Source organism: Leopardus geoffroyi, chromosome A3 (genome assembly GCF_018350155.1).
Source record: "Leopardus geoffroyi isolate Oge1 chromosome A3, O.geoffroyi_Oge1_pat1.0, whole genome shotgun sequence".
Lineage (NCBI taxonomy): Eukaryota > Metazoa > Chordata > Mammalia > Carnivora > Felidae > Leopardus > Leopardus geoffroyi.
In genome coordinates, this window is record NC_059336.1 from 23,487,774 (window position 1) to 23,509,632 (window position 21,859).

General features: G+C 40.9%; 1 protein-coding gene and 1 non-coding gene across 6 annotated transcripts in view; one reads left to right on the forward strand and one right to left on the reverse strand.

Moving 5' to 3' along the window:
* Window positions 1-21,859, reverse strand: part of PHF20 (PHD finger protein 20) — a 171,636-nt gene that overhangs the window by 119,725 nt on the left and 30,052 nt on the right. For all 5 annotated transcript variants that reach the window (XM_045444764.1, XM_045444765.1, XM_045444762.1 and 2 more), the window contains exon 2: window positions 5,061-5,175. In XM_045444764.1, coding sequence (XP_045300720.1) covers window positions 5,061-5,143 — 83 coding nt within the window. In that variant the 5' untranslated portion in view covers window positions 5,144-5,175. The remainder of the gene's footprint in view (window positions 1-5,060; window positions 5,176-21,859) is intronic.
* On the forward strand, window positions 21,242-21,345 carry LOC123581837. The gene has a single exon (XR_006704048.1). It is a non-coding gene; the product is annotated as a U6 spliceosomal RNA (small nuclear RNA).

A 21,859-nucleotide genomic window follows, 5' to 3' on the forward strand; every position in this document is an offset into this window, starting at 1 on the left:
AAACCTAACAGACTCTTAACTATAGAGAACAAACTGAGGGTTGCTGGAGGGGAGGTGGGTGGGGGAATGGGCTAAATGCAATGGACATTAAGGAGGGCACTTGTGATGAGCACTGGGTATTATATGTAAGTGATGAATCACTAAATTCTACTCCTAAAACCAATACTACACTATTTGTTAACTACCTTGAATTTAAATAAAATCTTGGAAGGAAAAAAAAAGAATCGTTCAAGCTTAGAAATTCTACTAATGTCATATACCATACTAACAGACTGAAGAGACAAAAATGCATATGGTCAAGGGGCGCCTGGGTGGCCCAGTTGGTTAAGCATCTGACTCTTGATTTCAGCTCAGGTCATAAGATCACGACCTCTCAGGTACCTGAGATTGAGCCCCATGTCAGACTCAGCACTGACAGCACAGAACCTGCTTGGGAATGTCTCTCTCTTTCTCTCTCTCAAAATAAATATTTTTTAAATAATAATAAAATTTAAAAGAACTAGTAGGACAAATACGAAAATGCAGCAAGGTTTCTAGATACAAGATTAGTATATAAAACTCAACAGCAATAAACCCTCACATACCCATCACTCACTGCCACTTTTGCTTTCCCTATTCTCCATCTTTTCCTCATTTCCTATTTCCTTTGAAGCAAGTCCCAGACAACACCTCATTGTAGTCATTAATATGCCAGTATATAATCTCTAAAAAATGAGGACTTTTTAAAAACATAGCTATATATATCATTTCCATACCTACAAAAGTTAACAATGATCCTTTAATATCATTAATCAATGTTCAAATATCCAACAATATCATAAATGTCATAAATCTTTTTTTTAGCAATTGTTTTTGAGCTATGATCTCAGTAAAGTCCACACACTGATTTTGGTCAACAACAATAAAAACTCAACAGCATTACTACACACCACCAATAACCAAAGAAAAGATATAATGTAAAAAGATCCATTCACAGAACCAACAAAAACTAGAAGGTACGTAGGAATAAGTCTAACAGAAAATATGCAAAATGGAGGTTATAAAACAAGTTCATAAAAGAAAATGTGAATAAATACAAAAAAATAATATTTTCATAAGTAAAAACTCTATCATAAAGATGTTAATTCCCCCAAATTAATTATAAATCCAATGCAATTTATTGTGAAACTACAACAGTTTTTAAGAAACTACACAAATACGGCTATTCATGTTAAAAGCAAATGTCTACACCTGAAACTAATGTAACACTGACTGTCAATTATACTTCAACTGTTTAAAAAATAAGAGTAAAGGTCTAAGAATACAACAAAGAAAATAAAGCACAAAAAGGCAAAACCTGTCTTAACAGATATCAAGACTTATTTTAGGGGCACCTGGGTGGCTCAGTCGGTTGAACGTCCAACTCTTGATTTTGGCTCAGGACATAATCTCACAGTTCAGTTCATTGGTTTGAGCCCTGCATCAGGGTCCACACTGGCAATGTGGAGCTTGGTTGGAATTCTCTCTTTCCCCCTCTCTCTCTCTGCCCCTTCCCCATTCGTGCTCGCTCACTCGCTCTCTCTCTCACAATTAATTAATTTAAAAAGATTTATTTTAAAGCAATATCTATTGGATTATGTGTTGCTAGTAGCACCAGAGTAAATATAAATTAATAAAATAAAGAGCTAAGAAGAGACCCATGTTATGGGATTTGATATATAGAAGTAGTATTGCAGATCAGTGGGGAAAGGACAGACTATCCTATAAAAGATGCTGGGGCAACTGATTATTTATATGGTGAATAAAAACGAGTATTAGACCAAGTTCATCACATATATAAAATTAATTCTAGGTAGATAAAGATCAAAATGTAAAAAGCAAACCTTTAAAACTTTTAGAAGAATTTCAGAGAATATTACATCCCATGAAAGATATCAGAAGTAAGCTGAAAAGACAAGCTACAGACTGGAAGATTTCTGCAATACAAACTAACAAAGCATTGGAATCGATAACATATTAGTAAAATACTGATAAATCACTAAGAAAAGACAAACAATCCAATAGAAAAATAGTCAAGAGCAAGCCACAAAACACAGATATTAGAAAATGCTCAACTTCACCAGAAGTACAGGGAACAAAGAATAAAAGTTTTATAACCAACAGACTGACAAACCAGAAAGTCTGTCAAAGGCAAAAATTGATAAGGATGTAGAAAAACAAGAAGTTTTATGTACTACTGGTGGGAGCAATTTAGTAGAAGCATTTTGGAGATAAATTTTGCAAGTTCCAATAAAACTGAAAATGTGTATATTACTCAACGAATTCACTGGAGTAGGACTTATCAAACAGTAGTTCATGACCCATTCAATTATAAAATGAAATTAATGATTCTAGACCAGCATTTGTGCATATGGTCAGGAAACACACAACATAGAAGAAAAACATCAAAGTATAATGCATGTACTAAGGTTAAGAAAGGTTACTAAAGAATTTTGCTTCACTGAAATTTATATGTGTATACGGATGGTTACTACCCTGGATTTAAAATGTATTTCTTACTATAAATTGCCATAAAACAAGTTTGAAAAGTCACTGCCCAATAAATATTCTTGCAAATGGACACAAAAAGGCATTTACAGAGATGTTCACGGTAGCACTGTGTTTATTTTTTTTATTTATTCTTTTTAGTAATCTCTACACCCAATGTAGGGCTCAAACTCATGGCCCCAAGGTCAAGAACTGCATGCTGTACCGACTAAGCCAGGGAGGCATCCAGTTTTTCACTTTAAACACAGTGCTGCTGAGGTGCCTGGCTGGCTCAGTCAGAAGAGTGTGAGACTCTTGATCTCAGCGTCATGAGTTCAAGCCCCATGATGGGCCTAGAGCTTACTTGAAATAAATAAATAAAAATAAAATAAAATAAAATGAGGGGTGCCTGGGTGGCTCAGTTGGTTAAGCGTCCAACTTCAGTTCAGGTCATGGTCTCCCAGTTCGTGAGTTTGAGTCCCACATCAGGCTCTGTGCTGACAGCTCAGAGCCTGGTCTACTTCAGATTCTGTGTTTCCCTCTCTCTCTGCCCCTCCCCCGCTCACACTCCATCTCTCTCTCAAAAGTAAACATTAAAAAAAAATGTTTTAATAAAGTACAAAAAAATTAAATATAAATAAATATAGGATAAGTATCTTATGTATCAGTATAGCTAAATCACAAAAACATAAAGAAACAAATGATATACTACTTATATTAATTTTTAATACCTAAAATATTTCTATTATTTATGCATACATATACATAGTAAAAATTTAAAAACGTGGACAGAAAGGATACAACTGGGATAAGGATAAGTCTGGGATGCTGGTTGCCTCCATGGAATACAGAAGGGGAATTGAACTGGTAAGGGTATAAAATATACTTCTATTATATAAGAAATGTTTTATGTCTTTTATTTTTTAAAACATAATAAGAAATGTTTTGTGTCTTTTATTTTTTAAAACATAAATATAATAAAAATGTTTTATTTATTCTGAGTGATATTTACTAATTTGTTAAATTTTATTATTAAATTTTATATATTAGTGTATTTTACTGATATTTATTCTGAGTGACAAGTACACAGATTATTTTACAGCTAGATGTACTTTTTACTTTTTCTGTATTTTACTTTTTTTCCACATTTATTTTATTTTTTTTTAATTTTTTTTTTTCAACGTTTATTTATTTTTGGGACAGAGAGAGACAGAGCATGAACGGGGGAGGGGCAGAGAGAGAGGGAGACACAGAATCGGAAACAGGCTCCAGGCTCTGAGCCATCAGCCCAGAGCCCGACGCGGGGCTCGAACTCACGGACCGCGAGATCGTGACCTGGCTGAAGTCGGACGCTTAACCGACTGCGCCACCCAGGCGCCCCAACTTTTTTTCCACATTTAAAAAGAATTCCCTCCCTTGATTAAGCTGCCTTAAAAAGTGCTAAGAGAAACCAAAAAGGGAAATAATTATAGATGATACAAACAGCCTACAACAACTAGGTGTTCAAAGTGTTTGTAATTCATGTATCAATTCTTCCAGCCCCAAAAAGCAGCAGAGACATTTCTGCCCCAGCCACTTCCTCGCTTCTCTTTCCCCTGTCTTCTCTACCTACACCCCAGGAACTGGTCAGCTTATTTTCAGAAAACTCCCCAAAAGAGCTACATTCTTCCTTATAAAAACTCAGAAAGGGGAGCATGTGACTGGTTCAGCTGGTGGAGCATGTGACTCTTGATCTCGGGGTCATGAGTTCGAGTCCCATTTTGGGTGTAGATTATAAATAAATAAACTTTAAAAACAACAACAACTAAGAAAGGTTTGAGTTCTGAAACCCCCACTTTTCCCTTAAGCATTAACAAATGGCCAGATTCTAGGATGTCCTCAACAACAACCATCATTTTATAGTTGATAAGGAAGGTCTTTCCCCACATTCTACTACGTGATTCTCAGAAAAACTTGGAGGTTGATACTACTAGTACCCACACATTTATAGATAAAGCTGATGCTCAAAGAGGCTAATTACAGGTCAGAGGTCATAAACCAATGACAAGTCAGGACTACAAGCCCTCAGTCTCTAAATTTAATCACCTCTTCAGAGTGATGTTAAATTTCAACCATACCACATACTCAGAAAACAGGATGGGGTGTTCACAACACACAAGTTATTCCAATCTAATCCCTTTCCTTCATTCTTCCATCCCTGATTTTTCTCTCCTCTCTTCTTCCAGACAGGTACCCAAGATCAAGAGAGCTGCCACTATTAATTCGTCCCTTGCTTATAGCCATCTATGCTTCTTCTTCCCGTAACTCCTTCACACAAACACACAGAAAGGGGAAACAAGTATTAACAAATAGTCACTGGATGCTCTCCATGACAGATGGATCCCAGCACCAAAGATAAAGGACATTCCCCCAGCTCTAGGCTTAAGTCTCCTTCCACCTTCCAAGAGTCAGGGAGCAGGAAAAAACTACAGAACACTTAAGAAAAGCCCTCTTTATCAGTGCTAGCAAAAATCCTTTACTGAAGGAATTTAATTAACAGAAAAATGTAAAAGTACCAGTTTTTTAATCGGTCCCGGGCTTCCAACTGGGCTCCCACTTCAAAGCTGATTCCTCTTCTGTTAGGTGGATGCTTTGTCATTTTCAGTCATCAGCGGGGCTGCCTTTATTCTCCTGAAAAAGCCAATTAAATATTTATGAAACTTAGGGAAAGTCTGCCCAGAGTGTGGCATCACTCACTACACATAAAAGACAAACAGGAATTATTCAAAACACAAAGCTCCAGGAAACCCTGTCAGTGACTTCTTTCATGCCTGCTCTCATTCCAACATAGATGTGTCCTCCACTGGTTCCTCCTCTATTATGCAGCATCCTGTAGTTCCAGGACTGTGAGGAGACCCCCACTCAACACTGCTTACCAAGGACTCACCTATAAGGGGCACCTCTCAGAACTCCAAAACAACAATTACTCTCCAGGTTAAATTCAATCATTTGCTAATGCATTCAACAAGTATCTGCTGAGAGACTATTTAAAAAAAACAGCCAAGACCAAAAGGGACATAAGCCCACATGAAGCCTCTGTCCATAGGGAAAGACAAAAATATAGCCACTAAACAGATAAACAGAAGCACCTGGCTGGCTCAGTTGGTTAAATGTTCAGATTTTCGAGCCCCGAGTTGGACTCCACACTGTCAGTGTGGAGCGTGCTTGGGATTCTGTTTCTCTCCTCTCTCTGCCCCTCCCCCGCTCACGTTCGTTTTCTCTCTTGCTCTCTCTCAAAATACACTTAAAAAAAAAAAAGTAGTTATTAAAAAAAAAGATTAATGGAATAACTGCAATCTGCAACTTCTACGAATTTTAAGTACTACATAAGAAGTAAACAAAAGCTGAGACATTGACTTCTGGCCCTATCTGGAAGGCTAGACAAGATCTATTTGTACTTTCTTTGATATATTTATATTTTCTGCCTGTTCTTGAGTTCATTCTGACAATTTATATTTTTCCTAAGTAACTCTTTATCAAACCTTTGGGTATGGATTGGTGGTCATTTTCTATATGAATAAAATTTATCTTTAGGGGCCAATGACGGTTCTAATGGAGAGGAGATGTAGCCACTCTGAGCTCTCGGGGCACTTAAGCAGGCCACCTCCATACAGCAGGCTATCTCGCTACATCTTCTCCCACTAAACTTTGGGTCTCAAAAGCCTACACTGCCCAAGCAACGTAAGAGTACTGCCAAGGGCAACATCTGCCTCATACCAGAAGCAAAATTTTTGCCATGGACTGACTGTGGAAAAATAACAGAAGTGGATCCTCATATCTGATGTGTAATGCCACCACATCCTAGGAAGAATTTGTTTGCAATACATTACATGAAAAGACAGAATCCTAAATTACAGCACGTTAAGCTCACATTAAAACTCGTGTGTTGGGGCGGGCGCCTGGGTGGCTGTCAGTTGAGCATCCAACTCTTGATTTTTGCTCAGGTCATGATCCCAGGGTCATGTTGGGGGCACTTGGGCTCTGCACTGAGCGTGAAGCCTGCTTAGAATTCTTATTCTCTCTTTCTCTCTCTCTCTCTCTCCTTTTGGCCCTCTCCCACACTCACAATCTCTCTCTAAAAAGCAAACAAACAAACAAACAAAAACTCATGTGTGTACAGGGGAGCCTAGCTGGCTCAGTCAGTAGAGCATACAACCCTTGATCTCCGGGTCATGAGTTCAAGCCCCAAATTGGGCGTAGAGCCTGCTTTAAAAAAAGAGGCGGGGGGGGGGGGGGGGCTATAGGTGATTGTTTTCCTTTTATTTCTTTTTTAAGTAAGCTCTACCCAACATAGGACTGGAACTAACAACCCTGAGATCAAGAGGCATATGCTCTACCAACTGAACCAACTAGGTGTCCCTGTTCTTTTCCTTTCCAACAGTTTCGTAAATTTAAAATTTTTCACAATGGAAATATTCCAAGAAAAAAACAAAAACATGTAATTTGAAGGATGAGTTAAGCATTAAACAACCAATTCTGATGAGCTGATACTGGGGAAAGCTGCAAACCAAGTCAAATGAAGGCAGAAATGGTTGACAGTTTAAGGAAGCTGAAACATTCTAATAAACTGAAAAGTTATTATGTTAAGGAGTGTTTCCACTATAAAGACCCTAGGAAAGGGAGAGTCAGAGGTTTGACTGGCTTTACCTAACATTCTCCAGGAAAATATCAAATCTGATATAAGTAAATCCAATCAGTATAAAAGTCTTCATTTTGGCTTGGCCCAAATACCACTCACATTATCTTTTTACCTCTGACTTCATGCACAATAGGTAATATACAGATTAACAGTTTGGCCTCCCAGATTATATGAAAATGTGATACTGGCTGGCTCAGTAGGTAAAGCAAACGACTTTTTTTTTTTTTTTTTTTTTTTTAGAGAGAGAGAGCGTACGCACAAGTGAGTGAGGGGCAGACAAAGAGAGAATCCCAGGAGGGGCAGAAAGAGAGAAGAGGGGCTCACCTGAAGCAGGGCCATGAGCTCACCTGACGTGGGACTGGAACTCACGAACTGTGAGATCATGACTTGAACTGAAGTCAGATGCTTAACAACTGAGCCACCCAGGTGCCTGAGCATGCAACTCCTGATCTGGGGATTCTTTCTCCTTCCTCTGCCACTCCCTCACACACTCCAGGGTGCAAGTATGAGCGCGCACTCTCCCTCTCTCTAAATAAATGAATAAATAAACTTATAAAAGAAATTTTAAAAAAAGTGATGTAAGGGCGCCTGGGTGGCACAGTCGGTTAAGCGTCCGACTTCAGCCAGGTCACGATCTCACGGTCCGTGAGTTCGAGCCCCGCGTCAGGCTCTGGGCTGATGGCTCAGAGCCTGGAGCCTGTTTCCGATTCTGTGTCTCCCCCTCTCTCTGCCCCTCCCCCGTTCATGCTCTGTCTCTCTCTGTCCCAAAAATAAATAAACGTTGAAAAAAAAAAAAAAATTAAAAAAAAAAAAAAAAAAAAAAAGTGATGCCAAACAAAAAGGCAGAGTGGCACTGAACACTCACTGAGCTACTAGCATTTGTCAGACTTTATGCAGGGGGACAGCTCCCTTTTACAGACGCCATGTATGTAACATAATGTAATGGGATTAAATGCTTGGGCTTGAATCCCCAGATCCATCCTTTACTAGCTGAATGAATTTGGGTAAATTACCCCTCTGAATTTGTTTCCTCTCCTTAAAAGGGGTTAGTAGTGGTAATAGTACCTATCTCCAGGCAGCAGGTGTGAGGATTAAATGAGATAATCCATGTAAGGGGCACAGAGCTGGTACAAAGTAAGGACTATAAAAGAGTTATTAGCTATTAATAATTCTCCTTTTAAAGATTTTATTTTTTTAACGTTTATTTACTTTGAGACAGAACACAGGTGTGCGAGCTGAGAAAGAAGGGAGAGAGAGGAAGAGAGAGAATCCCAACCAGGCTCCATGCTGTTAATGAAGAGCTGGATGCGGGGCTCGATCCCACAAACCATGAGATCACAACCTAAGCTGAGATAAAGAGTCAGACACCTAACCGACTTAGCCACCCAGGCACCCCAAAGATTTTATTTTTTAAGCAATCTCTCCCAATGCGGAGCTCAAATTCACAACCTCGAGATCAAGAGTTGCATGCTCCACCAACTGAGCCAGCCAGGCACCCCTAGATAATAGAGAATTCTATTATCACAAATGAGAAAATTAGGCTTAGCATAATTTGGCTAAGGTTCAGGTGCCAAGTGACAAGCCCCAGAACAAAAAGCTCAAGTCTGCTTGATTTCTAAATTAATTCTTTCACCACACAAATTCTCCTCAGGTACCCAAGGAGGCTTCCCACTAAAATACAGGAGGAGTGTGGGAACAAAGCAGTAAATGAATGAAGATGAGCAAACTATTCCCAGTGGCTGAAAAGAAAAGAAGGAAACAATTACTCTTGAGGCTGAATTGTCAGAAGGTCTTCCTTACAAATGAACTAAAAACCTGTTTCTAACTCTGACCTACTTGTTTGAGGTTTCACTCCCTGGTATCACAAAGAATAAGACTAAGGACTAACCTGACTTTTGTGTCCCATCTCCAATCTTCCTACCACTGTTTTGCGGTGGCAGCATTTGTTTTTCGATTTCACATTAAATCATTCAATAAATGATTAGTTAGTACTATCGATAAGGCATTGTGCTGGAAATTAGGAGTAAGAAATCCAACTCAGTCCCCGCTCCAGTCCACCCAGAAAGACAAACATAAACACTGGAAGAGATGAACAAGCTCTAACAAAGGGCAAGGGAAGTGCCACCCAAGAAATCATCTGAAAGCCTCAATTTAATTTTGTTGTTGTTGTTAAGTAAGCTCTACGCCTAACATGGGGCTAGAACTCATAACCCTGAGATCATGAATCATATGTTCTACAGACTGAGCCACCCAGGTACCCCAAAATTCCAATTTAATTTGGCAACAGGGCGCGTGGGGGGCTCAGTCAGTTAAGCATCCAACTCTTGAAACTGGCTCAGGTGATGATCTCAGGTGAGAGATCGAGCCGAGCATTGGACTCTGGGCTGACACCACAGAGCCTGCTTGGGATTCTCTCTCTCTCTGCCCCTCCCCTACATGCGTACACTGTCTCTTTCTCTCTCTCTCAATAAATAAATAAACGAACATAAAAAAAAATAATTTGACAACTACTAACAAAGAAGTCCAGACAGAAGCAGGAAATTAAAAAAAAAAAAATTGCATAAGTCTTTTTTTTTTTTTACCTCTCACATTTAGTTTCAAACACAAATTATTTTCAAAAAGGCTAAGATTCTAAGGCTTTTAACTTATCCATTCTTCAGGCCCTTAGCTTTTTCTTCCAAAAAGCTCCAGCTTCCAAGTTAAGAGTTAAAGGGAATATGTTCAATAAGGACACTGAGAAAAACTAAGAGAGAAAAAAAACCTAACGCAATCTGTATTTATATAGGATTCCATACTTTTTTAATTGTTTTAATATTTATTTTTGAAAGAGAGAGAGACACACAGAGAGTGAGCAGGGGAGGGGCAGAGACAGAGGGAGACACAGAATCTGAAGCAGACTCCAGACTCTGAGCTGTCAGCACAGAGCCTGATGTGGGGCTCAAACTCAGGAACCATAAGTTGAGCATCCGACTGAGCCACCCAGGCGCCACTAGGATTCCATTTTAAAGACCTTGTCAGGACTTCAAATTACTCCTTTACATTCAAATTTCCCTACAATGGGAACCCACTGCCACAAAGGAGATAGAAAGACTTATTTCCTTAAATACAGTATTTGCAGTCAATGCTCCTGTATCAATAAAATGAAAGCTTTAATTGTGTGCCTTGTAATACTATTTACAGGGCACTTACTCAAAATGGGGGAAAATAACTGCAGAGCATGTGACAAGGAGCTAACTTCCCATATTAACAAAGACTGCATACAAACCAGAACAAAAATGCCAAACAACTAACTTATTAAAGGAAATGCAAATCAAAATAACAATTTTTCATTTCTAAGGCAAAAAATGTAAAGGTAGGATAACTAGTATTTGCAGGGATGAGGCGAATAAAGCATGCTTATACACTGTTGGTAGAAGCATAAATTGGAAAAGCTTTTCTAAAGGCAACTTGGCACTATCTACAAAAATACATATACTTGCAACCCAGCTGTCCCACTGCCAGTAACTTACCCTACAGATATATCCCCCAAAGTCTGCCCAATTACCTGTAACGATGATTAATATAGCTTTGAAATTTCTACAGCTAGTATATCCACCAAAAGAGGCTTCATTAAGTGAATTATGGTTCATCCAGACAACAGAATATTGTACAGCCATTAAAAGGAAAAATGGCAATCTGTAGATGCTGATATGGAACCATCTGCAAGACATACTGTCAAGTAAAAAGGACATGATGTAGAGGCATGTGTATGGTACTATCTCTTTAATGTAAAACAGACATATGGACACAACTATTTTTTTATGTTTATTTATTTTTTAGACAGACAGAGTGCAAGTGGGGGAGGGGCAGAGAGAGAGGGAGACACAGAATATGAAACAAGCTCCAGGCTCTGAGCTGTCAGCACAGAGCCCAATGTGGGGCTCAAACTCACAAATGGTGAGATCATGACCTGAGCTGAAGTTGGACACCCAACCGAGCCACCCAGGTGTCCCTAGACACAACTATCACAGCATATGTATAAAATTATTTCTTAGAAGGAACCAAGAAACTATTTAAGGACATTCCCTTAATGAGAGGAACGGAGCATGAAAATTTAACCTTTCATTTTTTATCTTACTATTTTGGTAGAATTTTCTAACCTTAAGAATGTATTTGCAAGGGTAGGAGGCCTGGGTGGCTCAGTCGGTTAAGCATCAGGACAGTAGATCTCAGCTCAAGTCATGATCTCATGGTTTGTGAGATGGAGCCCAGCACTGGACTCCACACTGACAGCTTGGAACCTGCTTGGGATTCTCTCTCTGCACATCCTCTGCTGGTGTGCACATGCACACACACTCTCTCTCAAAGTAAAAAAATGAAAAATAACTTTAAAAAATTAAGGGGCAACTGGATGGCTCAGTCAGTTAAGCATCTGACTTTTTTTTTTTTTTTAATGTTTATTTATTTATTATGAGAAAGAACACACAGGAGAGGGGCAAATAAAGACAAAGAATCTTAAGAAGGCTCAATGCTCAGCACAGAGCCCTATGCAGGGCTCGATCCCATGAACCGAACCGTGAGATCGTGACCTGAGCCAAAGTCAAGAGTCAGAAGTTCAACCAACTGAGCCACCCAGGCACCCCAAGCATCCAACTCTAGATCTCAATTCAGGTCTTGATCTCAGGGTCACAAGTTCAAGCCTCACATTGGGCTCCACTCAGGGTATGGAGCCTACTAAATAAATAAATAAATAAATAAATAGAAATAAAAAGTAATTTTTTAAATGTATTTTTTGAAAGAGAAAGAAAAAGCACACATGAGAGATGGGGGGTGGGGGGAACATGAGCAGGGGAGGAACAGAGAGAGAGAGAGAGGGAGAGAGAGAATCCCAAGCAGGCTCTGTGCTGTCAGGACAGAGCCTGACAAGGGGCTGAATCTCACGAACCATGAGATTATGACCCAAGCTGAAATCAAGAGTTGGATGCTTAACCAACTCAGCCACCTAGGCGTCCCAAGAATTTACTTTTTTTTTCATTGTCAACAGGGATTATCTAGTCAGTAAGATTTTAATTTTGGGTTCCTTCTTTGTTATTTCTTTGTTATTTCTTCATATAACATTTAAATATACAAAAGTCCTTTCATTCTTATACTGTCTTACCAGACCTTCACAACTGCCATGTGATCTAGTTAAGACTACATGTGATAGTGCTGTGGCACAGACAGAAAACCGAGGTGCAGAGCAGCCAGCAGCTTCGCAGGTCCTCCAAAGCAGGAGATACCTCTTACAACAGGTAACAAGATTTTCCCAGAGATACACCAACCACTTCTCAAAGGCTATTCCTTTAGGGGCTCCTGTGTGGCTCAATCAGTTAAGCATCCGACTCCTGATTTTAGCTCAGGTCATGATCTCACAGTTCATGAGTTTGAGCCCCACAACAGGCTCTGCACTGTCACCTTGGGATTCTCTCTCCCTCTCTCTCTGTACCTTCCCCTGCCTGTGAACATGCTCTCTATCAAAATAAAGAAACATTTAAGGAAAAAAGAAAAAAGAAAAAGGGCCTTCCTCTCTCCTTTACCAAAGTTGTTGCTATGCTTATATTCATGCCTTTAGATACAAACACAATTTGAATACAGGCAGGAAGATCAAGTAATTGGCTGCTTTCCAGATGTTGTGTCAGAATTATCACACCATTACATAACAAGCAAGAATATTTAATTTTTCAGAAAGGCCAAAACCTAAGACTGGCCCGGCTGTGAGGAAACTGAACATCTGAACTATTGCCTAGGGCCCTCACCATGGCTGTCTTTTTACACCTCAATCTGCAAGCAAGGAACATGCTGTAAAACTGCTTATACACTTGGACTCAGTAACCTTCATGTGAAGAATACAGCCCAGGATAAAAATAAATCATTTGTGAAAATGAAAAAAAAAATAGCTCTTTAGATAAAACTCTGGGGAAAGTAGATTTAGTTCACATGTTTAAGGGGCACCTGGGTGGCTCAATCGGTTGAGCATCCGACTTTGGCTCAGGTCATGATCTCACGGTCCATGAGTTCGAGCGCCACATTGGGCTCTGTGCTGACAGCTCCGAGCCTGGAGCTGCTTTAGATTCTGTGTCTCCCTCTCTCTCTGCCTCTCCCCTGCTCATGCTCTGTCTCTCTCTCTCTCTCTCTCTCAAAAATAAAAAAATAATCAACGTTAAAATCAAATCAACATTAAAAAACAATTTAAAGGGGCGCCTGGGTGGCGCAGTCGGTTAAGCGTCCGACTTCAGCCAGGTCACGATCTCGCGGCCCGTGAGTTCGAGCCCCGCGTCAGGCTCTGGGCTGATGGCTCAGAGCCTGGAGCCTGTTTCTGATTCTGTGTCTCCCTCTCTCTCTGCCCCTCCCCCCGTTCATGCTCTGTCTCTCTCTGTCCCAAAAAAATAAATAAAAGTTGAAAAAAAATTTAAAAAAAAAATAAAAACAAGAGGTGGGGGAAGGGGCAGTGAGAGAGGGAGATCGAATCCCAAGCAGGCTCCACACTGGCAGCAGGGAGCCCAACATGGGGCTCGAACTCATGAACTATGAGATCATGACCTGAGCTGAAACCATCGGGAGCTTAACCAACTGAGCCACCTAGATGCCCCTAAAAACAAGAATATGTTTAAATAAAACCTAATGTAGGAGCGCCCAGGTGGCTCAGTCAGTTAAGCGTCGACTTTGGCTCAGGTCATGATCTCACAGCTTCTGAGTTCAAGCACCACGTGGGGCTCTGTGCTGAAAGCTCAGAACCTGGAGCCTGCTTCAGATTCAGTCTCAGTTGCTCTCTGCCCCTCCCCCACTCATGCTCTGTCTCTGTCTCTCTCTCTCAAATATAAATAAACATTAAAAAAAAGTTTTAAATAAACCTAATGTAGTAGGACTACACTATAAGCTCCATTAGGGAAAGGAAGGACTAATGCTCACAGATGCCAAATAAATGAATTAAAAAATAAAATGATGGTGATGTCAGCTAACCTTACAAAAGGATAGAAAATACCCTTAGGCAGACTAACAAGACCTACTTGAAAAACATTTATAATAACAGTAGCTAATTAACTCTACATATATTAACTCATGTAATCTTTAAAACAATTGCAGAGGTAGGTGGCATTAATTCTCATTGTAAAGATGAGAAAACAGGAACAAAGTTAGGGACATCCTAGGACACCCATTTGGTAAGAGGCTGAGCCAGGATTTGAACCTTAGACCCTGCAGCTCCAGATTCTTAACCACCACATATGCTTATTTATGAGCTACATCTTTGAGTTCTCTTCACTCATCAAATGAGGTTTAATAATGGCCTCTGTCTTGGGTGCTATAAGGACTGAGAAAAGATCTGCAAAGTCCTTACTTGTCTAACTCAAAGTAGGTACTCAAAAAATGGCAGCAGAATTTTCCAAACTTAGAATACATTTACAGTTAATGTTGTACTGACAAAAGCTCTGGGTTTCATTTTGGGAGAGGTGAAAGAGTACTGCAGCCATGGTAAATAGAGGTCATGCCCTCAGCAACCCCATTATGCTCAAGAAGGAACCAAGGACTTAAAGTAATAAAGAATTAAAGTGATAGATGGGTATGGAACAAGACCTTTCAACAAGTCAGCTGAGATATAGGGGAAAATAAACCCTGGGACACTCAAGGGAAGAATGTCAATCACCAGAAACTATAGAACAAGCTTTGTGATAACCGAACAGTGCTTACCACCAGGCTTGCATTCAACCTCCATTTAGTGGTGATGGTGCCTCTGAAACTTAATTCAACCCCCTTTCAATGGAGGGACACTTCAAGTGAAAGACCAGCTTAAATCTTCATGCCTCCTTCACTCAATAAATATTTACTGAATGCTTATGTGCCAGGTTCTGGAGATAGATACTGGGAAGGGAAGACTACCCCAACCCTGTTCTCTAATGGAGAAGGCAGGCAATAAACAAGTTACACAAAGAAAATAACTTCTGTCAGGATAAGCACTGTGGGGAAAAACCCAACAAAATAATGTGAACCAGTGACATGGGAGGACCACTTTAGATAAGTGTTACAAAGTACTCTGAGAAGCTGAGGTCTTAGCAGAGTTCTAAATGACCAGGAGACAACCATGAGAAGATCCAAGGGAAAATTTTCAGCAAAGGGAAGTCCTAGAGGCAAGGTGCCTCGGGTGGGAATGAGCTCCCCTCTCCTTCACAGCCCTAGGAGGTGGAAACTGACTACCCTGCAGCCCACCGTGCTGTCCCATAAAAGCATAAACAGTATCAGCAGGTCCAGTGACATGGCAATCTCACAGGAGGAAGTTTCCAAGGGGACTCTTTGCCAAAGTTCTGTCTTGGAGGACAGTCAGGAGTGCTTAAGGATGGGAGCACAGTCAGGTTTCAGACTCACATTCTGACCAATCCTGGCTCCACTTATTGTTGGCTGAGTTAAGATGAGAAAAATCACTGAATCTCTCTCTACTTGCCCATCTACAAAATGGAATTGATAAGCCAACCCCTACCTCCTGGGGTTGTTGTGAGAAATGAGTTAACAAATGTCTAATACTGAGCACAGTAAACACTAAATATCCAGTACTAGTGATATAATGGTTGTGTAATAGTAGTACTAGCAAAAAGGACATCAGACACAAAGGATTACAGTCAATATTATCATGGAATATTAACAAAAAATATCCAATATACTAAGGAACGTGAGAAGTATGTCTTTAGCCTGGAGAGATGACAAGTTGGTTGAAGTAGGGGCAAGGGCCCCTCTACCACTACCCTCATTTCCTCAAGGACACAGAAGGAAGACTGAGTCTAAAGTAAAGACCAGTTCCATTCCTCAGGCCCTTCCCCAGGTCACACTGTTAAGAGCTGAATTAACCTCTTTTATTTGAAGGAGGAAGGAAGGAAGCAAAGGACAGGGGGGAAATCAGGAAAGGTGGAAGGGAAAAAAAGAAATAAGCCAAAAATTCTCTACCCTCTTTACAGATACTAGAAATGCTTTCTCCAAAAGCCAAGCTTTCCCTTCCACAATTAAAATTCAGAGAGCAAACACAAGTTGAGTTTACTCATTCCAAATTACTGAGAATGAGCTGGTCAAATCAGTGGATCTTCCCAGAAGCAGTGTAAAGAGCCTCACGCCCAGGACTGGCTCCAGAATATATTTGTTCAATGACCTTTGGCACCTTACTCAACTTCACTGAACTAACCATCCTACCCTCACAAGTTCCTTCTTTTTTCATCACAGTTTAAGGACGGAGACTGGCCAACATGCCAAGCTAGAAACGGAGGCATCACCCTTGCCTCCAACTCACAGTCACCACTTTGTAACACCTACTTCTAAGTCTCTTCCAGTTCTGGCCCCCACCAGTTCTAATCCAATTACTACAAAGCTTTCAGTGGAGCTCAAAGCCCCTAGCCACAACCTTCCCAGATCCAAATCAATATTGTCTTATAAACTGACATCTTCCGACTGCCTATTTTATTACAGACGCTCTTCTATGTGCTGTGTATAACCATCATTCCATTTAGTGTCTTTTAGGTTTATAATGATGATGATGATTCTCAGTTTTTATTTTTTTTAATTTTTATTTATTTTTGAAAGAGACAGAAGGTGAGAGGTGAGGGGTATAGAAAGAGGGAGACACAAAATCTGAAGCAGGCTCCAGGCTCTGAGCTGTCAGCACAGAGACCAATGCAGGGTTTTTGAACTCAAAGACCACGAAATCATGACCTAAACCAAAGTCAGATACTCATCCGACTGGGCCACCCAGGTGCCCCAATTCTCATTTTTTAAATAAAAAAAACTAAGCTTTTGGGGCATCTGGGTGACTCAATCAGTTGAGCATCTGACTCCCAATCTCAGCTCAAGCCATGACCTCACAGTTCATGGGTTTGAACCCCACTAACAGTGCAAACAGCGTGAAGCCTGTTTGGGATTCTCTCTCTGCCCCTCCCCCACACACAGGTTCACACTCTCCCTCCCTCAAAATATATAAACTTTTTTTTAAAAAAGCTTTAAAAAACAGGAAAGTAGGCTGAGACTCTTGATCTTGGGGTTGTGAATTCAAGTCCCATGTGGCGTGTAGAGACTACTTAAATAAATAAAACTTTTTAAAATTTTTCTTAGGGCACCTAGGTGGCAATCGGTTAAGGATCCAACTCTTTATTTCGGCTCAGGTCACAATCTCACAATTCGTGAGTTTGAACCTCAAGCAGGGCTCCATGTTGCCAGTGCAGAGCTGGCTTGGACTTCTCTTCTCTCTGCCCCTCCCCTGCTCATGCTTTCGTGTGCTCTCTCTCTCTCTCTCTCAAAATAAGTAAACTTTTAAAAATAAATAAATAAAATACTGTTTTTTCATAGGAAAGTAGGCAAGCGTAACAGAGGGGCAGTAGCACACAATGGCTGATGTCAGAATTCTTGGGAGTGGGACAGCCTGGGTTTCGATCCCAGCTCCAACATTTTCCAGATAACTTGCACAAGTTTTCTCTCTGAGCATCTGGCTCCTCATCTGTAAAACAGGAACAGTACAGTACCAACTTCATGCCTTCATACGGGTGCTGGGAAGAGAGAAATTACTTAGCACACAGCCTGGCTCTCAAAATACTGCTCTTGCAGCCACACAGTCAGACTCCTTGTAGTTCCAACCTCCAGGACCTTTGCTCAAACAAGCTGATTCCTCTGCCCAGTCCTTCCACACCTCCTTGAAGGGCTTGCTGGGCCAGCAGCCCACTCTGGTATTCTCCCATGGCAGTCTGGCCCACTCTCTGGGCCACAGCACTCAACATGCTACACTGAAACTGCAGGTCTCTGAATGATCTCTCACAAGGCCCTAAACACCATCATTGGAACCCTCAGCATTCAACAAGCAGTGTCCTTATGTGGTGGTCAGGTGCTTGTTAAATGTCAACTTCCTCACTGACACAATAGTATCAAAAACAAGAAAAAAGACAAGTATCATTCCCCTACACGGAGGTAGGGATTCAAGACAGCCATCTCTCGGAGGCTCCACGGGCAAATGTAGGAACCATTACCACTCTTTAGGGGCAGAGGGAGGAAGGCAAGGCACAGGGAATGAGGCACCTAAAGACAAGACTACAATTTTGCTCCCTGGGCCTAAGAAAAGTTATATTCAGTGACAGGAAGCTCCAGTCTATCTATAAATGTTGGTAACTGTGGAGTGGGTTAGTGTGGCTTCCTTTCAGATAAGGGAGTCTTTAAAAACATACCCGACTGAGCTGTTCTTACATAACTCCTTAATTGAGGTATCACTATATCATAAAACTTTGTTTTAATTTTTTTAATGTTTTTATTTTTGAGAGAGAGACAAAGACAGAGCATGAGTTGGGGAGAAGCAGAGAGAGAGGGGAACACAAAATCCAAAGCAGGCTCCAAGCTCCAAGCTGTCAGCACAGAGCCTGATGCGGGGCTCAAACTCGTGAACCAGGAGATCATAACATGAGCAAAAGTTGGACGCTTAAATGGCTAAGCCACTCAGGTGCCCCAAGCAAACAATTTAGATATGGAGCCATTACTCCATGGGGGATACAAAGACATTTTCCTGAATTACAACTGTTTGGCTGCATATGGGGTTTTAAAGACAAACACATCATTGGAGCACCTGGGTGGCTCAGCCGGCTAAGTGTCAGTCTTCAGCTCAGTTCATGATCTCAAGCCCCACATCAGGCTCTGTGCTGTCAGCTCAGAGCCTGGAGCCTGCTTCAGGTTCTGTGTCTCCCTCTCTCTCTGCCCCTCCCCTGCTCATGCTGTCTGTCTTTCTCAAAAATAAATAAACATTAAAAAAAAAAATTTTTAAAGACAAACACATTATTGAATGGTCAACTAATTAACCTTATTCTTTAAATATTAACTTATATTCATGGAATATATAAACATATATATAATGTTTTTTAAAAAATTTTAAGCAAGCTCCACACCCAATATGGGGCTCAAACTCACAACCCTGAGATCAAGAGTCACATGCTCTACCAACTGAGCTAGCCAGGTGCCCCGTGGCCTTCATTAATAGCAGGAAATGGCTAACATTTACTTCACAGGCTAAATCCTTGACAAATATCTTATTCTCAACAATGCAGATTATTTGGCAGTATTATCCCATTTTACAGAAGAATAGTAGGAGAATTAGAGCAAATAACTTGCCCATGGTCACCTAGCCAGGCAGACGAGCTGGGCTTTGAGAGCCAGGACCTCCTCTAAGACCCCCTATACTTATACTACTTCTAAAAGTAAGACCTTTGGTGGGGCACCTGGGTAGCTCAGTCAGTTAAGCATCCAACTCCTGATTTCAACTCAGGTCATGATCTCACAGTTCATGAGCTCAAGCCCCATGTTGGACTCTGTCCTGACAGCAGAGAGCTTGCTTAGGATTCTCTCTCTCCCTCTCTCTGCCCCTACCCCACTCGTGCACACACGTGTGTGTATGTGCTTGCACTCTCTCTCAAAATAAACTTAAAATAATAATAATAGTGGGGCGCCTGGGTGGCTCAGTCGGTTGAGCGACAGACTTCAGCTCAGGTCATTATCTCATGGTTCATGGGTTTGAGCCCCGCATAGGGGTCTGTGCTGACAGCTCAGAGCCTGGAGCCTGCTTCAGATTCTGTGTCTCCCTCTCTCTGCCCCTCCCCTGCTCACGCTCTCTCTCTCTCTCAAAAAAATAAATAAACATTAAAAAAAATTAATAATAATAATAATAATAGTAAGGCCTTTGGAAATAAAAATGAGGCCTTGGGATATCTGCATACTAATGATAGTAAGGGATTACTATTAAGATGTTTTGTGTAAAAATGAAAAAAAATTAAGTACCTTTCCCTCTTATAGATACTACTGATATAGTTACAGATAAAATACAACAAACATGAAGAGATTTTAAAAATAATTTGTGAGAAATAAAACAGAATAACAATAACATACACTCAACTCTTCACAGTTTACCAAATTTTGATAACCCTATACATTAGGTTTTCTTACTCCTATTTTTAAAGATTAGGGAATGGAAGGAAAGGGTAACATTTACTGATACCTCCAATGATCAATGTGAGGCAGTTATGATGATACTTGAGTAAGGAAACAGAGGTCCAGGGAGGTTAAGTAACTACTTATGCTGGAAGTCTGCCTCCACTGCCCATGCCATGGTGAGAAGCCCAAGAGGTTTAAGCCACATGCCCAAGTTATGTGTAGTCCCAAGATAATGGCAGGTGATAGAACTCAAACTCAGGCATTTTGCCTCCAAATCCTGGTCCTTCCCACCACATCCCATACAGCCATACAGATAGGTTTCTCTTTAACTATCTTGCCTTTCTGAATTACAGAGGTACAATTCTTATATAGATCACAACACAACCAATGTCCTACTCATCCAAGCACATTGGGGGCACCAGGGTGACTCAGTCGGTTGAGCAGCCAACTCTTAATCTCAGTTCAGGTCTTGATCTCAGGGTCGTGAGCTCAAGCCCCATGTTGGGCTCCACGATGGGCATGGAGACTACTTTAAAAAAAAAAAAAAAAAAAAAAGACAGGGGCGCCTGGGTGGCTCAGTTGGTTAAGCGTTCGACTTCAGCTCAGGTCACAATCTCGCGGTCCGTGAGTTCGAGCCCCGCATCGGGCTCTGGGCTGATGGCTCAGAGCCTGGAGCCTGCTTCCGATTCTGTGTCTCCCTCTCTCTCTGCCCCTCCCCCATTCATGCTCTGTCTCTCTCTGTCTCAAAAATAAATAAACGTTAAAAAAAAATTTTTTTTTCTTTAAATAAAAAAATAAAAAATAAAAAAAAAAAGACATTGGACAGCATTCACCACTCCATGGGACCAAGGGACAATCAAACAGCACAACTCAGCCATGCCCAGGAGCCTCAAGAAAGGGAAAAAGGCAGCCTGAGCCAGAAGAGTTTGGCTTCTACAACTGAGGCATGTTTGCATGGTCAGGAACAAAATCTGGGATGAAATGGCAAGGCCACCTCTTCTCTCAGTAGTACTTCAGTTCTGGGTTCCAGACTGACACCTGTTTGATATTATAATTAAAATTTAATCAAACCTCTGGGTAGAAAAGTAAGGCATTTAAATAAGGATGTAAGAGCACTGGGATCATGCTTATACACGAAAATTGGAACAATACAGAGATTAGCATGGCCCCTGTGCAAGGATGACACTCAAATTTGTGAACTGTTCCATATTTAAAAAAAAAAAAAAAGAGCACAAGGATTGCAGGCAAAGAAACTTGGACTCCATTAGCCAAATGACCTTGGACAAGTTATTTAATCTCAGTTTCCACATCTACTAGGTGAGGATAATAGATAAATTGTGAAGATTCAATAAGCTCCAACAGAGTGCTCAAAAAAACACTGACTATGTTTATTATTATTGTAAAATGTCCCTATTTCCAAGCCAGGTTTCCACAATCTAGAAATCCCAACATCTGTCCACCTGTAGAAGCAACAAAGGTATGTCAATCCACCTTGCTGTGCACTTTTTCCATGTGGGAAAGAGACCTTTAAAAAATCAGGTCTCTATTGGGGCACCTGGGTGGCTCAGTCAGGTGAGTGTCCAACTTCGGCTCAGGCCATGATCTCGCAGTTCACGAGTTCGAGCCCTGCATCGGGCTCTGTGCTGACAGCTCAGAGCCTGGAGCCTGCTTCAGATTCTGTGTCTCCCTCTCCCTCTGCCCCTCCCCTGCTCGTGCTCTGTCCTTCTC